The sequence below is a fragment of the Cimex lectularius genome, unplaced genomic scaffold, assembly GCF_000648675.2.
Source record: "Cimex lectularius strain Harlan isolate CLEC.00 unplaced genomic scaffold, Clec_2.1 scaffold155, whole genome shotgun sequence".
Taxonomy (NCBI): domain Eukaryota; kingdom Metazoa; phylum Arthropoda; class Insecta; order Hemiptera; family Cimicidae; genus Cimex; species Cimex lectularius.
Window position 1 is genome coordinate 299,193 of NW_019392710.1, and position 23,766 is coordinate 322,958.

Here is a 23,766-nt window from a genome sequence, read left to right on the forward strand (position 1 = left end):
TTGACTAGACGCTAAGGTACAGAGAGGCTAGCATTAAGATAAAGAAAACACAGAGTTAGTTACTGGTATATAATAAAACTCATAACTTGGTTGGAGAAATAGTAAAATAAATTTAATTAAAAATAAAATGCGAGAAAGGTAAGAAAAGAAGAGAAAAGCCAAGAAAGCGATGGCCAATGTACTTTGCCGGCCTTAAAACTAAAAAATAATAAAATGAATAAATAAAACATTTAATAAAAATATAAACCTAATAAATTATTCAATCCATTATATTTAGTGGTCTAATTACTTCTTTCAATTAATTAGTCTTTTTATGTAAGGTTTTGGTTGAAATGAAAAAGTTAGTGCTACGAGCGGGATTCGAACCCACGACCTTCGGCATCACGATAGCTCAAGTGGTAGAGCAGTGGCGTATTGAGCCGAAGGTCGTGGGTTCGAATCCCTCTCGTAGCACTAACTTTTTCATTTCAACCAAAAACCTTATATAAAAAGATTAATTAATTGAAACTAATAAATTATGTTAGGATCGAGTAGACTCAATGAATAATTAGTCTGATATCTGATCCAACGACGATGGACAAAACAAAATGTTAGGTAATGACCAAAATTCAGGTTCATATTCTCGCATATCGCTATCTCATCACGAAACAAATTGTTTATTCAATATTTATGGAAAATGGAGTACTGCAATCCTTAGTAAAACACATTCCTCTGCAAAGAAAAATCGGTATAATTGAATAATAAAACCGCAATGGCCGAGTGGTTAGGGCGTCCGACTTTTATTTGTCACTCTGGCTCTTTTGGGTTCGAATCCGGGCACAGCTCAAGGAAATTTAAATTAGAATGGTATGAAACATTTACTGTGAAGTACTAATGTAGGCTCTCCGGTATGACTTCAATTACTACACTTTTTACTTTTATGTGAAATTAATTTTTTTTAAATCATAACTTTAATCATACATTTGGTTTTCATGAAGGAAAAAATGTGTAACGAAAAATCCATGCATATATAAAAGATACAAAATAAAGGATAGAAAATTAATAAATGACGCTTCAATCCCGTCTACTTAATCTATACTAGAAAACAAAATGGTTACACACATAGGACATAAATATAGAGAAAGCTTATAAGCTAGTAAACTAAATAATAATTTTGGATGTTGTTATGCATTAAAGTCATTCATGATCTGGTCTCAATGCATTTCAACGTTTTAATCAAAAATAAAAATGAAAAGTTTAATTATAACACTAGCAAGTACAAAATACAATATCTCTGATTCTCTAGTACTGTCTGAATTTTTTTAAGTAATAGTTTAGAAAATTATTATATTTTTAGGGGTAGTTTCTTAATCATTTATTAATTCGGGCGGACCCCGAAATTAATACTAGACAAATTAAAATAAAGTAAAACAGTAAAAGTGTTGAAGTAGTTTAGTTGACCAAACCTAAAAAACATATGATTATGAAACAATGTAGGTTAATTCATTATTGATTATGTTAAGTATAAGTTTCATAAGGTCAGCCGAGACTTTAGAGAAAACAATTTTATAATACATCTAACATTTGAAAGGCAAAGTGGCATTATTACTAGTGTCGCATGACAACCGGCGGACGTCATGCAAAATTTTCGATCCACTTTTAATAACGGCAAACCATTCACTTCTGTTGCTTTCATATATGGTTTATCCTAAAATTAATTACAATTTAAGTTTTCTAACCGTTATGTTGCATAGTTTAAATCGTTTTCTCAATGCCAATCGGGCCGTCGTGTTTTCAGAGCGAGAATCGACGAGCCCTTTCCGGGCACAGATGCCCTGAGAAAACAAGTGACATTTGGCTTTGCGGAGTAAATAGGCTCTTAAGGACCGAAAGATCAACACTTCTCTCTATCAGTTGCACCCTCCTCCGGCCCATCTACCGACGCAAGCACCACTTATGACAGTCGTGTTGAATCTGGCCGAATTGTTGTTTTTCCACGATGGATTATCGATCACGCGAGTATTACTAATAACAACGTACAATTGTCATATCAAATTATTCAACCGATTTTATAACTTCAAGAAAACAATGTTGATTACTGTCAGGTTATTACTGGTTTTCTAAAAATCATATCAGGTTGTTGAAATCAGCAATTTGCCCACAATTAATCACACATTCGGTACATGTATTCTTCGTTTTATTTTTATTTCATTTTCATGACTAAACAATGACAACAACATACTAAAACAACGAGGATCAACCTATACAAACTAGGAAATAAGGAAATTGTTATAAAATTTCTTTCTAGATGTCTTCATACTTATAATTTATCTTGTAAGTTTGGTTATTGCCCGAATGAATTTAAAAAATCTACAGTTATCCTATTCATAAATGGGGCCCAAAACACGATGTTAATAATTGCATTTCTAATTCCTTACACTAGTACTGAGTAAAATTTAGGGAAAGTGTTTGAAAAAAAAAGAATTCTTTCTTTTAGAAATTTCTTTCTAATAACAAAATAATTGCCGCAAACCAATTTGGATTTCAATCATGTAAATCTGGATAAGATAAAGCAAGTTTTAAGGTTTCTGGTTTTATAACAAAAATAAAGTAGGGTTCTTCTTGAATATCTCAAAAGATATTTGATTTTTTAAACCATGCAGTAAAACCTTTTAATATTGGTATCAAAGAATCAGTTTATGATTTAATTAAATCATGTTTGTTAAATAGGACTCGAAAAACGACAAATAAGCCTAACTTTTCGCTATCCCACTTATATAAATTGTGGTGTTTCACAAGGCAGTGTTTTAGCGCATACCCTATTTTTAATAATTCATTAACGATTTTCTTAAACTAACACTTTCAGGTAAAATATTGGGATTGGCTATACTTTTTTGGCTCGAATTATGATGTTATACTAAAAAATACTTCTGATGAAATCATAATAGTGCAAAAATGGTTAGATGGTATAATTTCGTATTTTTTAAATATACTTAAAACTAAAAATTAAAACTACTAAAAAAAACTAACATATACTAAAGCATTATTTTATTCTACATTATCATTTATTTTTTATTTCTAGAAATATGTATGGGCAATAAATTCATTTTTGTCTGGGTCAGCAGAACCACATTATCAGTATATCACCTTGGATTCCTCAAGAAGCAATCTTACAATTTCGATTTATGTTTATCTTAGCGATTTTTAATATGTGTAAACATATATAGGTAAGATTGATAGATGTGAAACCTTTTCGACTATTCCGTAATAGCCTCTTCCCTGGGCGGCTCAGGACGAAAAATCCCAGAGGCCTCTTCTCCGTGAGTGTCCCGTAACAATCAGTAGAGTCATGTCGCGATCCTCCCCTTCTATCATTTTATGTTGCCGGCTTGATTGATCCTCTGCAATATTAAACAATGTGTTCCCGTGGGGCGCATACCCTCTACCTGTCCACTGACTAATTTCGCCCCAAAAATCCCATCTCCAATTATTCCGACGAACTTTACTCTCCGCGAGAGAGGGAAAAAAACAATCATACAAATTGAAGCCCTTTAGAATTTATTCATTGAACTCTCCCTTCATCCTGACGGTTATTTTTTCCCCAAACTGGAGCGTTTCCGCTTCCCCCCGCCCGGACGATTGAATTTTATGTTTTTTTACGTGTGTGATATAAAAGGTTTTGTCGAGTGAAATTACAGAGCAAACCGGACTTTAATTTTTGAATTTTGATTTTTGTTTTCAAAAGGTGGACGTGTAAAGTAACACGAGGGCTATGTAGTCCAGGTAGTCCAAAATGGTGCTACAATACTTATTGGAGTGTTTCCCGGTTGTCCTCCTATTTTCTAGATTTTCTCCCATGGTCTGCGGGATAAACCTATTGTTTGATAGTTCTGCCTGTACTGGTTGTTGGTTTGTTGGTTCTGGTACGTTTCGGCATTTCTCCATCTTCAGTGATTAGGTGATATTTATATTAAAAAAAGTCTTTTAGAAAAAAATATCACCCAAACACTGAAGATGACGAAACGCCGAAATGCGTCCGAACAAAAAGAAAAAAACAAAAGGATAGGCAGATGATAGGATGATAGGAAACGATAACAACCAATATCTATAGAGAAAAAGTAAATTTTTATTACTCATGTAGTATTCGAACAAGTAAATACGAGATAAAAAACTTAAGTTCATTTTGTTTAAAAATAATCAACAAGTGATAAAAGGAAATGTGTATCTGCAAATGTTACTGATTTAACCAAGTGCCGTGATAAATTATGTGTAAATAGATATTAAGTAGGTGTCTGCTAGTTGATTTTGTAGTATAGTATATGCTTGAATGTTTATATTGTCTTATTGGTTTTTCCAAAATATATTTGTTCTCCTAAACTATTTTATGTTTAATGCATATTTTAAAATAATACGCTTCTCATATTTAATAAAGACTAGGTGAAAAAGGTCCGCTAATGGTCTAGAGCCAACTGAATACAACTGTGTAAGCAAATATTGTAAAGTAAAAATTATATGAAATAAAATTCATACATACTTATTTTTAGATTAACTAACAGTAAAATTCAAATGAATTTGATCAAATGATATAAACATAAAGATACAGGTTAATACATTTCCACAATGCATTACAATGATTAGAAAAATGCACATAATTACACTAAAAAACAGTGTACACTATTGTTTCCTTTATTGGACTTTATTATAATTTTAATACATTTCTTTTAGAAGTTGAAAAAGTAGGTTAATATTAAATATAGGAAAAGTAATTTGATCAGCTTTAATTTTTCTTTTATGTTCAAGCACCGTATTCAATCAATGAACTTTATTTTCTTGGAATATTTCAACTTTTTTTGATAAACTGTTGAATTTTCTTACGAAGTACTTTAATTATTATGCAAAGTGTGGTTGAGTTGAAAAATTAGCGTCACAAGGGAGTTTCTACCCTCGACGTACGGATTAGCCGTTACGCCTTGTTGAAAAGGGCTGTAGCGGTTTCCCTGGGTATGAGCAGGATGAGGCAAGACAACAAACCTGCACTGAAAATGATCGGAAATGAACAAAACAGGCTCATTATCAGAACAACTTAACAAGAAATCTCACAACATTTCTCGTATCCAGGATTGTGCAGATGAACATATATTTGAAATCTTTTATATAACCAGTCATACGACAAAATCCTAAATCAATGAGGATAACCCACCTTTAGTGACTTATTGAAACTTTTGATTTACCATTATTTTGTACAGGTTTAATTTAGTTTTTATTGTATTATTTATTTATTATATTACATTTATTATTAATTTTATTATCATTTTTAAATTTGATTTTGTTAATTGCACTAACTTTTTATATCTAACTAAGCTGTTTTATTTAATCAACAGTGTTACAATTTTGATTAATTATACTTTTAATATAAGGTCTTGGTTTTGATCTAAACCTATACTTTTAGAATCCAAAGTATAATTAATTAAAATAATTAATTTGTCAATTATGACTACCAAATACATGTATTGTTACAATTTTTAATTCGAAGCTTGAAAAATTTTTCGAAATGAAAACGCTCAGGCTAATCACAATATAGAGAAAAGCGGAAAACTGACTAGAAAGATCTATTGAGAAGAACGACAGGTGCATAACTATGCAGGCATCAAGAAGTATGCCTTTTATTGGAAAAATATTTTAATGAAGTTCGACAAACTCCTAAACGTATCAGGCAGATCTGAACCATGTGATGACCAAAAATGACCAAACTACATATTTCAAAACTGTTCTATTTTATGCAAATCTAACTTAAAACACACTAAACGCTAAAAATAGACATATTTATTGATATATTTATCTGTATTTGGTAAAAGGATCAATAATAGGTTCAAAATTAATTAAAGATGAGTTTCCCAACTGGTGTTTCCTTGAGTAACCGTTTGTCGATGTTACCGGGATCGACGATGGTGCCTGGGACATTGATCAATTAACAAACACTTAGCCGTGTAAACTCGGTAGGAGATGTTTACTAGCTTTGACCCTAGAGCATAAACAATGCCAATTCAAATCCCCTCCAGGACAGTCCTAATCCAACTAATCCTTACCACTGTGGTAAATGCGGAAGCCTTATTGGTTTAAACGGTAACGTTGTTAACGTAGAGTTTGCACTGAGTACCATCAAGTTATCGGCCTATGTCACTATTGACTCATTCCTGGCAAAACTAACTGCTGTTTCTGGCATTGTTCAGGAAAAACAAACTAGGAGAAGTAAGCACCGGTAAACAGAAAATTTTTTGACCGAGAAAATTCAAGTCATCTTTAGTACTCTTTTCCAACACATATCTTTTCACCTAGAAATGAACTTAATTTTTTGAAAAGTCAACGTAATGCATAACTCTTTTACGAAAATATTTTTACTTGATAACAGTAAGTTGAAAAATTAATTGTTTTTTATATCACATATACAACATAAAACTTACTTTCAATAAACTCGGCCATAGCACCCACCACCTAGGCATTAATTTTTTATTTATTTAAATTAATTTTATTTTCAGCGAAGATAAGTGTAAGTATAGAAAACGTAAGGACCATCCCAAGTTGATTTGATAACTGTCTTTCTGACGCTTTCGATCTTATCGACAATGAAGGTTGTAGCCCAAGAAGTAGGAGAAAAGGTTGATAATTTGGTTGAGCCTTTCTCTCATCAAACTACACGAAAATTAAGAACACTAACACTACTTCGAAGAATGTGTCCATTTTTAGACATTTTATTGAACGGAAAAAAATACATTCAGAGAAATTAACCGAGGTCAGTTGCTAACTAGATGAAACGCATAATTTTTGCTCCCTTTGCGCAACAAAAATAAGTTTTCTTGACAATTATTTGACAAACGACAAAGATCTAGAAAGTGTTACAAATTTCATCTAAACTCAAACTAATTCGTTCCCTTTTTCTTCAGGTTTGACTGTCCAAACTGTAAGAATGTGGAAATAAGAATCCTGCCACACCGGACCTCTCTCCAATTGACGACTTTTCATATTAGAACAACGTTAATAGGTTGGGACCAGGAATCCTCCCTTGTGGAAATCTGCTTGTCTCTCATAATTCATTGCCGCGCTTTACAATGCAACGATCATACATAAAATTTAAACGAGGTTTGGATAGGCTGAAATTCTAAGCAATTGCTTAATCCTTAAAAGTAGTAATAACGATGAATTTGGGCAAGATTAAGAGGGGTAGAGAATTTTTTATCCTCCTGTACTGCAACCATCTTTAATTTTTGTGACATGTTATATTATATACTTAACCTAACAATAAATTAACTGTAAATTAACTGGTATAATAACCACGAAGTACATCTACAACAACGGTAGAGATTAAAAAATATATATAACATTTATATAAATATTATATGTATTACCTTTGTCAGCTGGGTATTTTTTGGGAAGTGTGAGAATGTTAAGACGAGAATGTGGTTTATTTTGATGAAATAGTGGGTTTTTATTTTTGGCCAAAAAATATAGACCTTTTCACTATCATTTTGTGATATATCCCAATATTTTGTTATGAACTGTTGAAGATCACCGATTTTTCTGCTTTTTTGCAAAAGAATAGAAAAAGTTAAAAACTGCTTTCGTGTTTTTAGAAGAAAAATATTTCACGAAACTTGAAAAATCTGATTTTTCCCAAATCCGAGTGTTTTATTCAGCCGAGCTTTTATTTCTCGTTTTTTTCCTTCTCATCTTTCAAGGGGTTTTTCATTAGACCCATTTTATTAGAGACGTGTCTACGGCCCCTGAAAAATCACGAGACGTCAACCCTTTAACGCCCAACACCGGGCCAGACAATTGGAGGGGAAAAAACTTGGAATTTACAACGGGGCCCAAAATTGCCGAAGAGACTGAATCACGTCCCATGGACGTGACGGCGTTTAACTGGGATAGTAGGCAATAATTAAAAATTTTCATCCCTTCCCGAGGTTAAATTGCTACGCTTTGTTTAATTTCTTTAAACTAACTATTCGAAAGGTATAGTAATATTTCAATGCACGCTAGTTGCTATCGACCGTAGGGGTCATGATCAACATATCTGATGATACAGAGATTAAATGATACGTGTAATAAATAATTTTAAATTTAAACTAGCAACTGTCCATTAATGAGGAAGTGAGGTCGAACAATTTTTGACCAAAAAGAGATAATAATGGAACTTCTGATACGATTTTTTATTTTGTGGTTTAGTTTGTGGTCACTCTGTCCGCTCCTAATTTTAATAGTACCATATTTCTTCACAAAAATCTTTCGACAAGAATTTGTTTTTTTTATTTGAAGTATATTACAACTACCTTACGAAAGACTAAGACTAAGAAAAGATATGAACAAAATTAAATACAGGAGAGAAGAAACTACTTAGTAGTAGTTAGTAGTAGTCGACATGGAGGGAATTGGTCAGGATGAGAGTTTCTAGATTTGACCATTTCTACTGATTGGGAGGTTTTATGACACTTCGGTAACGGAAACGTATTATACCTTGGACAAAAAGAAATATTTAGGTCTGTAAGGGTAGTTTCCTTGGCAACATAACATGGAGCATCAAGGATTTATCTAACGGATTGATCAGATAGGATACCCCGGATATTAACATGTTTGGCTGAACCCCGCACAGCCAGTTGGTGTTATGGTAATTACGGACGTACCGGCTTACGCAAGCGATATAAAAAGCATTATTCAAGAAGTCGACCAAGAGCCCTGTATCATGCCATAACTTACTGACGTTAGCTTGTGTGGGCCTTCCAAATACTCAGTCGTAGGTACCGCAACGTGCCCCCAATTGATGGAGATATTATTGAAGTAAACTGGAGGAGCCCCTATGATAGGGCAAAATCAAAGTTATTTGAGAGGATCGCCGTATCGCTAGGAAGATCACGATGATTGCTTGATGATGGGACAAGATGTCGTAATCATGTCAAGATGACAAGATGTTACGCCTGGCAAAGTGTAAGGACAAAACACTATACTGAAGAACAGCAGCGTAGATAATGAAATATTTACAATGGAGTTGTAGAGTATGCTTAAACGCAGTTTTACTTGGGTTTCTTAGAGTGGGAAGATCTAGTACTTGATCCATGAAGTAAAAAAAAACTTCTTTTTTATATATATCAAGGCCAATCCACCTGAGTATATATATTCTCCCTTACATTATTGACTTTTTAACATTTCCTCTTGGAGTCTGCGTGGTAATGCACCTGTAGTTTGGTCGTTTACGTTTATTTTGGCCTGGCTATCGTAGCTATTTTGGTCTATCAGACCTATTTCAGGCTAGTATATCAGGAATGTAAGCACTGTGAGGCCATACAATAAACCTACCACTGACTAAAGCAAGCCGAAATACGTCTGACATAACAAAACAGCTAGAATAGAAAGAACAAAACGACCGAAAACCACGAAGATCATGATCACGAAGACCTCAAGAAGAAATCACAGGAAAACACATATTATAATAGCTGGATAATGAGAACCGAAAACTAAAATTCAAATTAGGGAAAAAATCTATCTATGAATTTTGTACCTGATAATATGAAATACTAAAAGATTTTATAAGAGGAAACACTTAAGAGATAATTGGAAATTTTCAAATATTTTATTGGCCTAATATATGATAATATCCGTTTTACCCCAATACTTAGTGGCAGAGGTATAGTCCAACTAGTTATACGATACGATTGTTAATCTAAGAACTAAATAACTCACTGAAGACGGCAAGAGGCCGAACGTCTGACACACCGAAACAAAGTAAAATGATCAGAAACTTCCAAACTATAGCTATCTAAATTTACCGACAACCTCTCATGTGAATTGTAGTAGTGCTGGCCATACCGAATTTAAGCTATATTTTGGTTTATCAAGATAGTCGAATGGCTTAACTAAATATTAATAAAATATTTGTTATTGTACGAAAAGCATAAACCATTCCATTTAAACCTGTGTTATTATAAAGAAATCAATCGCTTTCGACAAGGCACGAGTAAGAGACAATTTTTGAAAATAACACGTATATAAAACCGTGAAATATCAGAATCGCTGGGCTGGATTTATGGCGGCGGAAGGAGATAACCGCAGGCGGCCGGTGAAAATCAAGTGGCCCTCGTGCCTTGGGGATGCTAAGGGCAAAGTTTGCTGCCGTGGGCTCTACCGTACCTGATTGGGAGCCGGTGTTAAAGCAGAGTGTATCACAGGGCCTCCGGGCCCTAAAGTAATTGGACACCCGTGAAATCCTTGAATCTGTCCTGAACGTGACCTGGAGCCGGGATCAATGCCCCGGGCTTCGCTAACGTTGTTACACCGCCTCCAATCAGCCACCCCCGGCTTCCCACCTCCTTTCAGATTTCACACCTGCAGTCTATCTAACAATCTTCTCAAGAGAAAATCTTTGAAGGGAGTAACAAAAAAAAATATATGACTGCAACGATTGATTTAGAGTGCGTAACATGTCAAACATGAAGAATAGAATTTAAAAACAAGAAACAGTTTAACATAACATTTTGTCTAATTGGATAGTTAAATAGATAAATTTATGTATATTTATTTTTAAAAAACATGTTCCGTGAATTTGGAGTCGTTTTACAATCTAGATGTTCAAATTTAATTACATCCACAGGCACAATAATATTCAATATATTTATGCAAATAATAATAAAACAAGCTTTTAGTTTTACTTTTTCTTTCAAATAATATGTGAAGTTAAATTTTAGTTTTATTATTGTTCTTTTTTCGTGTACACTATGGCTTAATTATTATATAATAATTTGCAAAAATCTAATCATCAGCATCTTCAATTTTTGGCTTAAAATAGACTACAAAATAATAATGGTTTCCCATTTTATAAGTCAATAATAGTTTTTTCTTTTTCTTTTTTTTACGAGGGTTCGCAAAGCAGAGGTCATATTCCCCTCAGGGTGCCGATGGTTTTGGAATAAGCCCATTTGTAAGTACGTCGGGTTCGAATGCAGGGCCGCTGGATTCGAACCCGGGACCTTTACTTTACAGTGATGAGCGCCGTGTCAATGCCTAAACCATTGCGGCCACCGACGCCCTTAATAATAGTTGATGTTAGTATTTATGAAATGCCATTAAACATAAAAATTTTGTGTTTACTAATTTGTTTTTAAGAAAAGTCGAATACGGGACGTATTACGTTTTGATGCATTGCCATCCCAGATAATTTTGGTGTGCTCTTCTACTTTCTCTAGTTCTTCTAGTAGCTTTCTTGATGATGAACCTATTATTGCTTGGTAAGTTATGATAATTTCACTTTCCCATTCATTTTGCCATACGTGTTCGTTATCTTCGGAGGTTGGTTTGTAACTTTCCCTCACGTTACTTATAACTCTGATCAACCACTGAACAATGGAACTGATGAACACGTCTGAAAGGACACAACAGCGAGGTTAAGCAGATTATGATTGAACACGATGAATCTAATGCAAAGATCTCATCTTCTCGCATTTCCCAAGTATTATTATTCCAAGTAAATTTTTTGGGCAGTATTCGTTGTTAAGCTCGGATAATAATTACCAGCAAATCTGCTCTGAATTTTCTGATAGCAAAATTTATTACTTAGAGGTTTTTTATTTTTTGTAGATTTATACTAGTTAGCATTTGTCGTCGTAAAACATTAAACACAGACTCTGTTGAATTGTATCCAGTCACATACCATTTTGTCCGTACACCCAATGAAGTCGGAGTGATTAAATCGGTCGATCCATATTTGCCAACCTATCTGTTCTAGGTTCGAATTTCGGTATAGTCCATGGAATTTTAATTCACATTATTTTAAAGTCCGTGAAACCAAACGGGTAGTCGGATGAAAGCCCTACTGCATGTCAAGAATTTTTGGAATATAAAACTATTTATGAAAAATTAATTTTAATGAGTATATTTTAGTAGAAAATTCGTTAAAAATTACAGACAACGTGAAATACGTGAAAATATCAATTCGAACTATAAATTTACTAAATTGCCTGTGAAGAAGAATAAAGCCAAATCTTCTACTTCCAAGAAAAAAATACACATTTGGTATATCAATCGAAACTATATTAAAAGAATTAATTGGATAAATAAAATATGTAGGAATTTTTGCTCGTATATGCTAAGCTAGCGGTTCTGAGTGAAAATGATGAAATTTTAATTTGGAATATCACAAAAAGTATTGTAAAGTCCTGTATTTCTGGAATTACTCTACTTTCAGTAAAGACTTCAGTAATATTAAGTCACAAAAACGTCGTTGTTCAACCAAAGAGAAATTGTGTTCAATTCCATACCGTTAATGATAAACTTTATCTGGTAAACGTTAGATATTTATGCACTGTTTGGTCAGGTTGCACAAAAGAGCTATCCATCAATTTCTCATTGGATCTTCCAAATTTTCCCGCCTACGTCCCTATCCAACCACCCACGGGAACAAACACGAAGGAAGAGGTGCCGCTCCAGGTGCGTCGGGTGATTAGTTGGTGAAATTCCTGAGATCTCGTTAACTCCCACCGCCGAGCGGCGCCCCAAGTCTTAGCTAGATTTCCACCTTGCCGCCCCAGAGTAATTAGTGCATAATTCACTCGGAGGAGACAATTAATAAAGGGATTTAACGGGAGTTATTAATCAACGTCCGACCCCGGCTACCTAATGGTACCACTTTCCCTCCTAGCACAACCTCTGTTATCAACATTTATTTATATCCCTCAGGCTGAATCCAACACTATTTTTAAAATTATTTCATTATTAAAAGTTTCTGGCTGGTCAGACTTAAAACATGTATTTTTAATGAATTTATTTCCCAGTGTAATTTAAAACGTGTGGATAACATGTTCTATTAAGTAAAGGAACATTTCGAAATGAAAGAAACGTGCCTAGAATAAAGTTCACCAATTTGTCCAAAATGTTATGGTCAAAGCAAAGGAGTGTTAATCCCAATAAGTCGAGAAAGGGAATCGAGATTCGGCTCTACGTTTCCACTCAAGGACTTCTACATAACGGCCCCATAATCATATTCGGCTCAGGCTTAAAAAGCGGAAGGAATTCTCAAACCAATGAAAAGAAACTTTACATAGGGAGTTCCCGCCCCCAGACCGCCCATAAAAATGATTTCTGCCGCCCCCGGGGATCGGGGGGCAATAAAAATAAATATCAATTCTCCGGCCGCCGCGGCGAGAAACCCTCTCTCCGCTTCATTTCATAGCGAATCACTCCCTCGTTAATTTTTCCGTAATTGCTCCACACCCCTTGGGGGAAATTTTCGAGGGCATTTGGCCTTATGGTTTTTATTTTATTTTTATTATCTGATAATCGTCTCGGCTTTCCTAAATTGAGACATATAATTTGTCCCCAAGCTTGAGAAATATGTAAAAGGTATTTAGATATCGTCTTAATTAGCGATTTTCGCCTAATGAATATTTTATTAAAATTATAATTAGGTATCAACAATGTTTTTGATCGTGGGCGTAGCTTAAATACAGGAAAGAACTCAAAATCCTTCCTGGGACATGCTTTAGACTTAGATGTCAATACATAAAGTTTTTTTTTCACTATTTGTATATTCATATTTATTCATATTTCATTATTTGTATATTCATATCTTTTATAAAACTCAGAATATTAAACCGAAGATCCAACTACAGTTTACTAAACCGAGAGAAAAATAAAAGTAAAAACACCTTAGCTTTTGAAAGCAGTGAGAAAAAGGAGCATAAAGTTAAATTTTGCAACTCAGTAGTGCTCATCCAAATTAGTGATGTTATTGTAACAAATGTTTATTCCAGTTTAGTTTCGTATATCGCTCACAGGTCTTTGTAAAACTGATATTATCTTTAAAAATATTCGTTTGCTTCCAAAAATCATATTATTGTTTGCTGTTGTCCTCTCGCACAAAGCTTTTTTTGGTTTTTAGTTCTTTTGATCGTAGAATTTTTGTTACCTTTGTCTTTGTATTATAGTTTATATTTCTTTTTATTCATTAGTTTACGCAAGTTGCTGCTTGTTAATTCTTGTTTTAATTTCTTCAATTTATACTTTTATGCATACCTTTTCAAAGATTTTTTTCTTATAAGTATACAATAAGATTGTTCAACTGGCTACAAACTAAGAAAATGTTTAAAAGTGCAAAACTGTTTTCAACCCAAAACACACAATGCCAACTACAATTGATCTACCCTGTAGCTATTTTGGTAATTAGAAAAGATGGATTTTTTTTGTATGTAACACCACTTTTACTTTTATTACATATATATTATAGGCATATATATTATTATAGGCAAGTAAAAGTTTGGAAGAGAATTACGGTTTTTAGTTGAGATAAAAAAGTCAATGGTACGAGCGGGATTCGAACCCACGATCTTCGGTTAGATACGCCGCTGCTCTACCACTTGAGCTATCGTGACCTCGATCCACTCGGACACGAACCTCCCATCTCAACCGCTCGTGCCATTGCCTTTTTTATCTCAACTAAAAACCTTAATTAATTGTAATATATTAATTGGTCAAGCGGACCACGAAATTAGTGAAGATTGGAAGAGAATTCAATTCCAAAAATGTGCAACAAATTACTATGAGAGGGTCGGGATTTGATTTTTTTAAATATAAATATGATTTTATAATTAGTATCACAATTATCAATTAGGTTTTTATACTTATTTATAGTTCATTAATAATTGTTTAACAATAAAACTGTAAATAGTGTTGAGTCTAAAAATGTATTGATGTTTTATTATTTAAAAAATTTGATCGTTACGCATAATTTATCGTAACCCTTCAAAAGTGAGTAGGTATCACTATTATTAAACTAATTTACAATTATCAAAATCCCATTTTTATTAATTGAATATTCTAGTTTAATAATCGAAATTGAAAAAGAAAATAAAAATTATTTTATAAAAAATACATGAAGCTATATTTTTTTAGCTTTCGATCAAAGTCCTTGAGGCCAAATCTTATCTAAATTTAATTTACAAACCTCGATGGCAAGCCTTTCTTTTCTCATATGCATCACATGAGTTGTGTCCATGGACATGTGGATGACGAACGTACGGTTTCTGATCATTTTTGTCTGCCAGTCCTCGCTGAGTTGGTCTGACAGAAACGTATACGCTTTTTTTAATTTTCCGTGGTTAGTTTGTTGTCTTGCCTCACACTACCTATAATCCTGACCAACTACTGAAAAATTCGAAATGCTGAAACGCGTCTGACTGACCAACACCGCGAGGATATGCGGACCGTGATTGGAAACGACTAAGTTGCGGTCTTGTTGATCACATTTTCGTCAATATTTGGTCTTTTCGATGTGAATTGTAAATAATATATTAAGCTGGATTATAGGAAGGTTTATTATTAGAAATTCATTACCTTAGAACTCACATTATTAACAGAAAATTTTTATAAGACTTTGCTGTATAACAACATATAATAAATCGCAATAAATACAATTAATAATGTGTAGAGATTAGTGACCGTTAATCTATAGTTATTCAGATATCGTGAGATGCGGTCGGGAGAATTTTTTGATGTGTTTATTTTTGATTTGTTCAAAGTGGGCGTTGTATGCATCTTTTTGATGTGTGATTAATAATATAATAAGGATTTTTTAAAATAATTTCTTCCTGTTTTTTTTTGTTTTTTGAACTTTTAACCAATGATGAAACAAATCTGAAGATGGGATTTTGAATGCGAGTGCATGTCGTTGGAATCCAAAAAAAGTCGTTATCATTATTATTATTATTCAACACGTTCGGGGGCGGACGGGACACGAAAGTGTAAAATCTGCCCCGGCACGCGACGCCCGCGCCAACCCCCTTTAATCACCGGTCACCAAATTTCAACTCGACGCTCCACTCTCATTATAAAATCGGTTATTAGCAAATTAAAGTGATGTAATAATACTTAGAGGGTGTCCGTGTGATGTGTAATTTGAGTGGAAAATTAAAACTGCACCCTTGATTATTTCCTAGATTATTTTGTTTAATTGCACTTTTCAACTGAACTGTATGACAATCAATAAAACTGATGTTTTTTGGAAGTTTCCGGAATGATTAACGATTGGTCGTTTTTGGTTCTGTCTGTCTGTTTCGGGCTGTGAGACGCCTTGCGGCATTTCACCGTGAGTTTAGGAGTTACTTCCTCAATCGTATCGTTTTATAACTTAAGCTAAACTTCTGCCTAAAAGTATTCGATAACAAAGTTTTTCTTATCCAAAGTCTCTAGATATGTAATATGAAGAAGTACACTGAATATAGCAAAGAGCTGAAACGCGTCTGGCATACCAAAACAGCGAGGATAAATGAACCACTATAAACGGAGACAACTTAACGTAAGGTTCATCATCAAATATACATCAATAAAAGTGATCAAAATAGAACAGAGAATGAATAGTTGTGATTTTTGTAAACAAATATCGACCAGTTGTGGTTGTCGGCTGCTCGAATATATGTTTTAAAATGAGAATCAGCGCCGATTTTTCACCCATCCCACCAATTAATGATGTGTTCTACAAGGAAGTTTTCTAGGTCCAATCCTTTACAACATCTACACTGCTGACATAGTTACAGTTTCATACACACAACTCACAACCTATGCCTACGACACCGCAATCCTACATACACACTCCAATCCTAGCCAGAGAATTACCATGCTCACCATGCTGACTGGTGGCAGATCAGGTTGAACGCGCAAAAAGCCAACAATTAACGGTTGCTTTCAAACGTTAGACCTGTCCACCACAACATAATACTTGCATCTAGGCGAGTTCACTACCTTGGGCTTTACTTGGACTTACATCGAACCCACATATAAGACTAAAAAGTTACAAAGATAAGAAATTAACAAAATATATGGACTACTTAGATACCTAATGCGATCAAAATCAATACTAAGTGTATATAACAAACTAAGTAAGCTTACAAAATCAGACCTATTTGGACTTACGGGGTCGAACTGTAGGACTCGGCCAAATCCTCCAACATCGAACGAATCCAATCGTATCCTCAATGCTCCCTTCTACGTCACCAATCAAATGATCCATAAAGAATTTAAATTCCCATTCGTGATGGATCTAATCTCATCCCGGAAAGTATGATATATTTCAGTGTTTTTTACAATGTGTAAATTGTTTATTTATTTATTTAGAAATCATGAGATGCGGTCTGTTTATTTATTGTTGATTTAATTTATAGTTTTTTAAATGTATTAAGAAAAGTAGCTCCAAATACAATATAATAAAAGGAATATATAAAATAAGACTGATTATTCGAAACAATTAAATTTATATTGTTTCTGCACGATTCCTTTACAAATAAAATCACTGCATGATTGAAGTCATTGAAGTCAAAATTATGAAAACTACACGTTTTTGACAATTTAGAAAGACATCATCGGGAATATGTATGCAATTTGGATCCAGAGTAAGAAGGCAAGAATGATCAGAACTATGTAAAACACACACACACACACACACACACACACATATATATATATATATATATATATATATATATATATATGTGTGTGTGTGTGTGTGTGTGTGTTTTACATAGTTCTGATCATTCTTGCCTTCTTACTCTGGATCCAAATTGCATACATATTCCCGATGATGTCTTTCTAAATTGTCAAAAACGTGTAGTTTTCATAATTTTGACTTCAATGACTTCAATCATGCAGTGATTTTATTTGTAAAGGAATCGTGCAGAAACAATATAAATTTAATTGTTTCGAATAATCAGTCTTATTTTATATATTCCTTTTATTATATTGTATTTGGAGCTACTTTTCTTAATACATTTAAAAAACTATAAATTAAATCAACAATAAATAAACAGACCGCATCTCATGATTTCTAAATAAATAAATAAACAATTTACACATTGTAAAAAACACTGAAATATATCATACTTTCCGGGATGAGATTAGATCCATCACGAATGGGAATTTAAATTCTTTATGGATCATTTGATTGGTGACGTAGAAGGGAGCATTGAGGATACGATTGGATTCGTTCGATGTTGGAGGATTTGGCCGAGTCCTACAGTTCGACCCCGTAAGTCCAAATAGGTCTGATTTTGTAAGCTTACTTAGTTTGTTATATACACTTAGTATTGATTTTGATCGCATTAGGTATCTAAGTAGTCCATATATTTTGTTAATTTCTTATCTTTGTAACTTTTTAGTCTTATATGTGGGTTCGATGTAAGTCCAAGTAAAGCCCAAGGTAGTGAACTCGCCTAGATGCAAGTATTATGTTGTGGTGGACAGGTCTAACGTTTGAAAGCAACCGTTAATTGTTGGCTTTTTGCGCGTTCAACCTGATCTGCCACCAGTCAGCATGGTGAGCATGGTAATTCTCTGGCTAGGATTGGAGTGTGTATGTAGGATTGCGGTGTCGTAGGCATAGGTTGTGAGTTGTGTGTATGAAACTGTAACTATGTCAGCAGTGTAGATGTTGTAAAGGATTGGACCTAGAAAACTTCCTTGTAGAACACATCATTAATTGGTGGGATGGGTGAAAAATCGGCGCTGATTCTCATTTTAAAACATATATTCGAGCAGCCGACAACCACAACTGGTCGATATTTGTTTACAAAAATCACAACTATTCATTCTCTGTTCTATTTTGATCACTTTTATTGATGTATATTTGATGATGAACCTTACGTTAAGTTGTCTCCGTTTATAGTGGTTCATTTATCCTCGCTGTTTTGGTATGCCAGACGCGTTTCAGCTCTTTGCTATATTCAGTGTACTTCTTCATATTACATATCTAGAGACTTTGGATAAGAAAAACTTTGTTATCGAATACTTTTAGGCAGAAGTTTAGCTTAAGTTATAAAACGATACGATTGAGGAAGTAACTCCTAAACTCACGGTGAAATGCCGCAAGGCGTCTCACAGCCCGAAACAGACAGACAGAACCAAAAACGACCAATCGTTAATCATTCCGGAAACTTCCAAAAAACATCAGTTTTATTGATTGTCATACAGTTCAGTTGAAAAGTGCAATTAAACAAAATAATCTAGGAAATAATCAAGGGTGCAGTTTTAATTTTCCACTCAAATTACACATCACACGGACACCCTCTAAGTATTATTACATCACTTTAATTTGCTAATAACCGATTTTATAATGAGAGTGGAGCGTCGAGTTGAAATTTGGTGACCGGTGATTAAAGGGGGTTGGCGCGGGCGTCGCGTGCCGGGGCAGATTTTACACTTCCGTGTCCCGTCCGCCCCCGAACGTGTTGAATAATAATAATAATGATAACGACTTTTTTTGGATTCCAACGACATGCAATCGCATTCAAAATCCCATCTTCAGATTTGTTTCATCATTGGTTAAAAGTTCAAAAAACAAAAAAAAACAGGAAGAAATTATTTTAAAAAATCCTTATTATATTATTAATCACACATCAAAAAGATGCATACAACGCCCACTTTGAACAATACATATAGTATATACAATACTATTAGAAACAAGAAACCCTTCATTTGAAAAACTTCCCAAGCGTTTTGTAGAAGCACAATTATAAAAATGGAATATTGTTTATAGAACTTGTTCTACTCAGTTCAACGGTTTCAGAAAGAATAAGCAAATCACAGAAGTTCAACTCGGGAAAGTTCAAAAGAAGAAAGCCCCCCTATTTTGACGAGAAATAATGCAAAACAAATCGTTGAAAGTATCTCACTGCACGATATTTACACTGGGCGGCAACGCCCACGATTCGTGGAAACGGGCCGAATTGATTCTCCTTACCTTTCGTACCGCCACCCTCTCGCCCCCCAATTAGCCTCAATATTTTCACCTTTGTTTCCACCGAAATCGAAGCAAATCGAGGGAAAGGGAGTCGAGTGGACATTAGAACAGGGTCCTCCTGTGTAAACACACTCCCTGCACGCTAGCTTACGTGACCGGCCGACGGCAGAAACTGAAAATGCTCAGAGGCATTTTCATTAATTCATTATCACCGGCGGATCGATTTGTTTTATAGGTGGCCGACGACAAGGCCCTTAGCGGACAATAGGCTCTTAAAACTCTACTCATAGATTTCTGCTTGTCAGATAAAAAATATAATTCTTCCATTTTAAATGATTGATAGGAAAAATCCCATAAAAACAATTTGTCTTATCCATAAAGCTCATTTTTATTTCACGTCTGGTATTTAAAAATAAGTCATCGTCTTGTTGAAGTTCTTACTACAGAGTCATTCTCCCACAACCAGGGGAGATAAAACAGCGTATACCTCTACAAAAATACTGGCAAATAAAACGGACCAATGTTTTGCCGAGAAACTTCATATTCAACAGTTGTAGTTTTCTGAATGAGATTGAAGTAGTTATATAGTATATATATTCTTTGATTATATATACAGTTTTTATATACATGGTGGCCCCACACGTTCCGGCCGGTATAGTGTGGTATGGTGGAAAAGGATACTACGAAGCGGGGTTTGTATTCCCCAGGCACTGCAGCCTTCTGGCTTATTGTACCTTTCTAGTTCCTTAGTTCAGTCAATAGCCTCAATCCTTCTTCTTAGAAGTATCAGGTCATTGACTGTTGCTGCTGCAATTTGATTCTTTAAGTCTTTTCCATACGTTAGGTTAATCCTCCATTGAGCTGTTGCTTCGCATTCGAAGATGATATGAGTGGCTGTTTCCTCCTCCTCATTACATAATCTGCAAATAGGATCACCGTTGTATATACCCATTTGTGTAGATGTTTTCTCAGATACCAGTGACCGGTTAGTAGTCCTACCACTAACCAATTAAAATTAAAACGCAAACAAACCACCCTGTTGTATATAGGTGGTTGTTGACACGCGGAGACTTACTTTTGGGTTCAAGGTACACTGAAAACATTGGTACCTAATTTTATGAAGTACTTATGGTAGGATAGATAATAGATTGGGGCTCCATTACCTTTGGTGATAGTTGTTCAAATCGACTTCAGTTTATTGGGGTCTGTTTATACTAGCGGGTGTTCCTCACTGAGGCTGAAACGCGTTTGAGAGAACTGGAAACCCACGAGAGTTTAATAATCAAACTTGAACTTGAATACATATATATCTTTCTCTATTTTTTAGTGTTTTCTTTATTTCTTCTCTCTCTCTCTCTCTCTCTCTCTCTTTCTTTCTTTCTTTCTCTCTCTCTTTCTCTTTCTCTCTCTCTCTCTCTCTCTCTCTCTCTCTCTCGTTTTGTTATATTTTTTAAATTGTTTTGACTTAGTTTATACTTGTCAAAAAGTACGAAGATCCACAAGTCATTTTTTCCTGTCAGGGCAACCTATTTTGATAATCACATTTTTATAAACAGACAAAACGCGATAATTGCATGCCCAAGAATTATGGGTATTTAAACGGCATTAGTTTTGATTTAGTTTAATTTAACAGTTGGTTGTTGAATCTGAGAATCTTTAATCGCTTAACGTATTTTTTAGCGAATTGTGTCAATTTAATTATTTTCGATCGCTCACCTGTGTGAATGTAGGTGTGCTTCTTCATATCGGACTTCTGGTGGAATCGTTTCCCGCAGAACTGGCACGGGTACGGCCTCGTGTCCGAATGTATGAGGAGGTGGGTGGAGAGCGTGGAACTCCTTTTGAACGTCTTCCCGCACTGTTTGCACTGGAACACTTTTTCCACATTATGTACAGACCTGCGACAGCAGAGCCACCTGTCACACAACAGATAAATAATCAATAAATTTATAACTTACTCGTTACCTTCCTGCCAGTAGGATGATTTAAATATATGTTCGGGTTAGTATGAGTGTGATTTTTTATAACCATTTTTGCAATGTCGATGTGGTCCGATGAGTTTTGTACTTAAATTGAAATGTGTATTTGTAAAAGCTACAATTTTTATTTATTCTTTTGCATTTTTTCACAACAGTAATTAAAGCATATACACTATTTTTTACTTTACAAGAATTTGTTCTTCTTGATAATTTAATTGTTGATGTGTACATAAATATACCTTTGCCGAAGTTTAAAATAGCTGATTTTTTTTATTTTAACGTTTCGTTTACTTTTTATTACAACAATTTTTTGTGCCTATTTTTGCAAATATAATTACATTTCCTTAAAATCTATTCGTCGATTAAATTAAGACCTTAAGATTTTTACCTCTGGTTTTTGGATTCCAGTGAGGGCAACGCGGCAAGAATCCTTAGTCTTTTAAAGTTTAAACAAAAATAACTCCATCATATCTAATGTATTTGAAAAGATTCTTATTAAAAGAACAAAAATTAAATTCATATTCAATTTGGTTACTTATTGAGGCGGGTTAACACACAACACTCGTTAAAAGAAAGAAATGTAGTCCAGTATTGAAATGCAATAGAAGAAATAACATTGATCAACGCCTCAATGTGGTCATATATATTATAGTAGTATTATGTGTGTACATGAAAAATTACATGTTCATTTTTTATTTTACGTTTCTGTTTAATTTGTTGACTAAATATTTATTTTACACATTAGAAGAGTCAGACCCATATTTGTATGACAATTGAGTTCTTATGAATTATCTTTATACATTTAACGAGACTAGAAACTACTAGAAGAAAGTATGTTAAAGGTATTTTAATTCTCTTTAGCCTTCATTTCGCCATGCTTAAAAAAACTTATAGCGTTTTGAAAATATACGTGTTTGTTATCTAAAATAAAAAGTGTTGACCATCTTAGAACATCATCATCAACATCAAAAGCTTTGTTTTTGGCTTCGACGGACTTAAATTGACTACGTTGGGCAATACAAGATCAAAACCCTTTTCTAAACCCTATTTGACTTTCACCGTTCGCATTAACATGAATTTCTAGTAAACCAGAAAAAAACTTGGCCACTACATTCAGACATGAAATACCTCTGTATTTAGTGGGATCATTTCTATCCCTATGCTTAAATAGAGGGAAAATAATCAATTCGCCAAATGAATGAATATGAATATGAACCATATTCATAAACATAGTTATAAACGCAAAGGAGTGAGTTGTTCTTGGAATTAAATTGTTGTAGGGCATATTTAAAAAACTCGTTTGGCATTCTATCTCGGTCCGCTGCCTTTTAACTTATTTGTACCGTATCAGCCGAATAGTTCCTCAAGTGTGAATGGCGCGTCTAGAGAGCAATTAAAAATCATAGGTTCTCCATAGAAGTACGAATTTTCGTCAGTTTTTAACGTATTCATTAGTAAACTGTTGTGCTGAACCCACAGATAGCTCAACACAAATAAAAGTCTTTCCTCTCTTTACCAATACATCTTTGAATCTTTTACAGTTGCTAATTTGTGAGGTAGCGAACGCCGTATGTTCTTGTTTTTGTTTTTTTTTTCTACAGAGATCCTTACAAAACCTGCTCGCCCTCATATAATTTTGTCTCACCATTTCAGGTCCGTTTGAAATTCTGGTATTTAGTAGTAATATATGTAAAGAACGTAGTGTTGCACTAAATTGACAAATTTAGAAATAAAAAATATACGTAAACTTATCAGAGATTGATTACCTGTGTTGCGATAGCGAGACCTCGGCGCCGAAAGTCTTGTTACAGAGTTCGCAGGCGAACGGCCGTTTGCCGTTGTGCGACCTCCGCGAGTGTACTTCGAGGCCGTGGGGCGTCGGGAACATTTTTTCGCATTTGATACAGGAGTAGACGTCGGGGGCGAGGAAGTGGTGATGATGGTCGTGGGGATGGCTCGGACCGCCGGCCATCAGCTGTTGCCGCAGCCTGTACAGGTCTTCCGAGCTGCTACCCATCGGGTGTAAACTACTCGACGAGCCTG

General features: G+C 34.4%; 1 protein-coding gene across 3 annotated transcripts in view; it reads right to left on the bottom strand.

Annotated features, from left to right (window-relative positions):
• The window catches only part of LOC106668848 (zinc finger protein Gfi-1b-like), a 79,957-nt gene that overhangs the window by 21,959 nt on the left and 34,232 nt on the right, over positions 1-23,766 (bottom strand). For all 3 annotated transcript variants that reach the window (XM_014397990.2, XM_014397988.2, XM_014397991.2), the window contains 2 exons: positions 23,490-23,763; positions 21,461-21,660 (listed from right to left, as the gene is read on the bottom strand). In XM_014397990.2, coding sequence (XP_014253476.1) covers positions 21,461-21,660; positions 23,490-23,763 — 474 coding nt within the window. The remainder of the gene's footprint in view (positions 1-21,460; positions 21,661-23,489; positions 23,764-23,766) is intronic.